We start from the raw sequence: 1,611 nt of genomic DNA, 5'->3' as shown, positions 1-1,611 counted from the left end.
CCGTCAAGCTCCAACTAGAGAAGACGAAGGGCGCCGACGGTGACACGTACTTGAAGGTGTCCACCCTTCAAACGAAGATCGCCGTAGGAGGCGGGAAGCTGAGATTGCAAAATTTGTTTGGTGGCGATCCAGCTTTGGGCGAAGCTGTGAACGGAGCTATCAACAGCAACTTCGATTCTTTCATACAGGAACTCACACCCGCTCTCGAGAGCGCGATTTCGAGCACGTTCACACAAATCGCGGACAGTGTTCTAAGCCAGTTCTCGTACGACACGCTATTCCCCGACGCGTAGCTCTCAGGTATTAAATCGAAGGATTTGAAAGGATTGAACGTCACTTTGGTCTATCTATAGATTTTTACATCTTGATTCATCGAACTTTATTCAAAGTTGTCTATCTTCTCAAGGGCAAAGGACTTCACCGATGCAAGAGAATTGACATCGTCAGTGAAAATAGTATTATATATAAACGAGCACATAATCGATGCTTGAATAATTAAAATCATATCTTTTAAATACATGATTCCAAGAGTTGAGTAAAATGCAGAGATCTGCTATCACATTGGAAGGTACATGATTACCACACTTGAGATTGAAGTGGAAGATGGATTTCATAGATAGACTTACGTGATGATTAGGATTAATCACGAGTGCCTCGATATCAAACTGCATTCTGGAACTCAAGTATTTCCATGATATTACTTGAATAGAAAATAAAATATGATACTATGATAAATGTCAAATTGATCGAAAAATTAGAAATTTACAGAGAAGATTTCCCACGCGTGTAACGTGACGATGTGATTTGATAAATTTTCGCTAACGACATGGAATTTGACTGTATTGGTATTACGAATATGTATTTCTAATGTTAGCATTCCATTAGTTCCTCTGCTTAAGTTTTTTACTTTCTTCCGACTGCTTTAGAAGTGGTCCATAAATTGTAATTTTTCAGATTAGTTTGTATTAATAAAATGAAATTTGTACAACATTTGGCTTTTTTCTATTGGCACGATTGACACGTTTGAAAATATTTCTATAATTGCAATTATAATGAAAGACGATGAAGAGATAATTTCAAAACCTTCTGTGAACTGTGTTTGAAAATGATTTCCTCAAGTTTTTTAACAAACCCTTTAATCTCCTCGTGTTATAAATTTTATTACAGTCAACATTAACAAAAAGGTAAATAAAAAATACGATAGGTGTAACAAAATTTTGTCACGATGTACAATCTATATTTACATATTTCAGAACGATCTCGGTCCAAGTATAATTAACGAAGGTCAACAAATTGCTTAAGGAGTTCTATTCCCTGTCGGGAAGTAGTTCGTCGTAAGTGAAATGTTTGCACATCTGGTTGCCAATTTTAAGGATCCTCTCGGAGATGGCCTTTTCGAGATTCGGCTTGGTGACATCCAACACTTCCTGATGGGTGCTGCTCAGAGCTTGAGTCACGGCGTCCTGCAGGATCTTGTCGAAATTCTCAGCGACGAAATCAACATCGAACTCCTTGATGGTCAGCATCGTCGTCATCGACGAGAAATAAATGTGATCAACGCCTCCGCGTTTCACTATTTTAAAATTCAATTTCACGTTCGCTTTCACGTTC

The 1,611-nt window shown here is 38.1% G+C and overlaps 2 protein-coding genes across 2 annotated transcripts; one reads left to right on the top strand and one right to left on the bottom strand.

Annotated features, from left to right (window-relative positions):
• Positions 1 to 5: 5 nt before the first annotated feature.
• On the top strand, positions 6 to 990 carry LOC108627162 (protein takeout-like; the record flags this gene model as incomplete). Its single annotated transcript, XM_018028256.1, has 1 exon — positions 6 to 990. A coding segment is annotated over one exon (288 nt), but the record flags the coding sequence as incomplete, so codon positions are not given.
• Positions 991 to 1,205: 215 nt separating this feature from the next.
• On the bottom strand, positions 1,206 to 1,605 carry LOC108627161 (uncharacterized). Its single transcript, XM_018028254.2, has one exon. The coding sequence runs from the start codon at positions 1,533 to 1,535 to the stop codon at positions 1,308 to 1,310; it is 228 nt and encodes a 75-aa protein (XP_017883743.2). The 5' UTR covers positions 1,536 to 1,605; the 3' UTR covers positions 1,206 to 1,307.
• Between the last annotated feature and the right edge of the window lie 6 nt (positions 1,606 to 1,611).

This window comes from Ceratina calcarata, unplaced genomic scaffold (assembly GCF_001652005.2).
Source record: "Ceratina calcarata isolate Rehan_Ccalc_2016 unplaced genomic scaffold, ASM165200v1 scaffold4410, whole genome shotgun sequence".
Taxonomy (NCBI): Eukaryota; Metazoa; Arthropoda; class Insecta; order Hymenoptera; family Apidae; genus Ceratina; species Ceratina calcarata.
The sequence above is the reverse complement of the archived record's forward strand: the minus strand, read 5'-3'. Positions and strand labels throughout refer to the sequence as shown.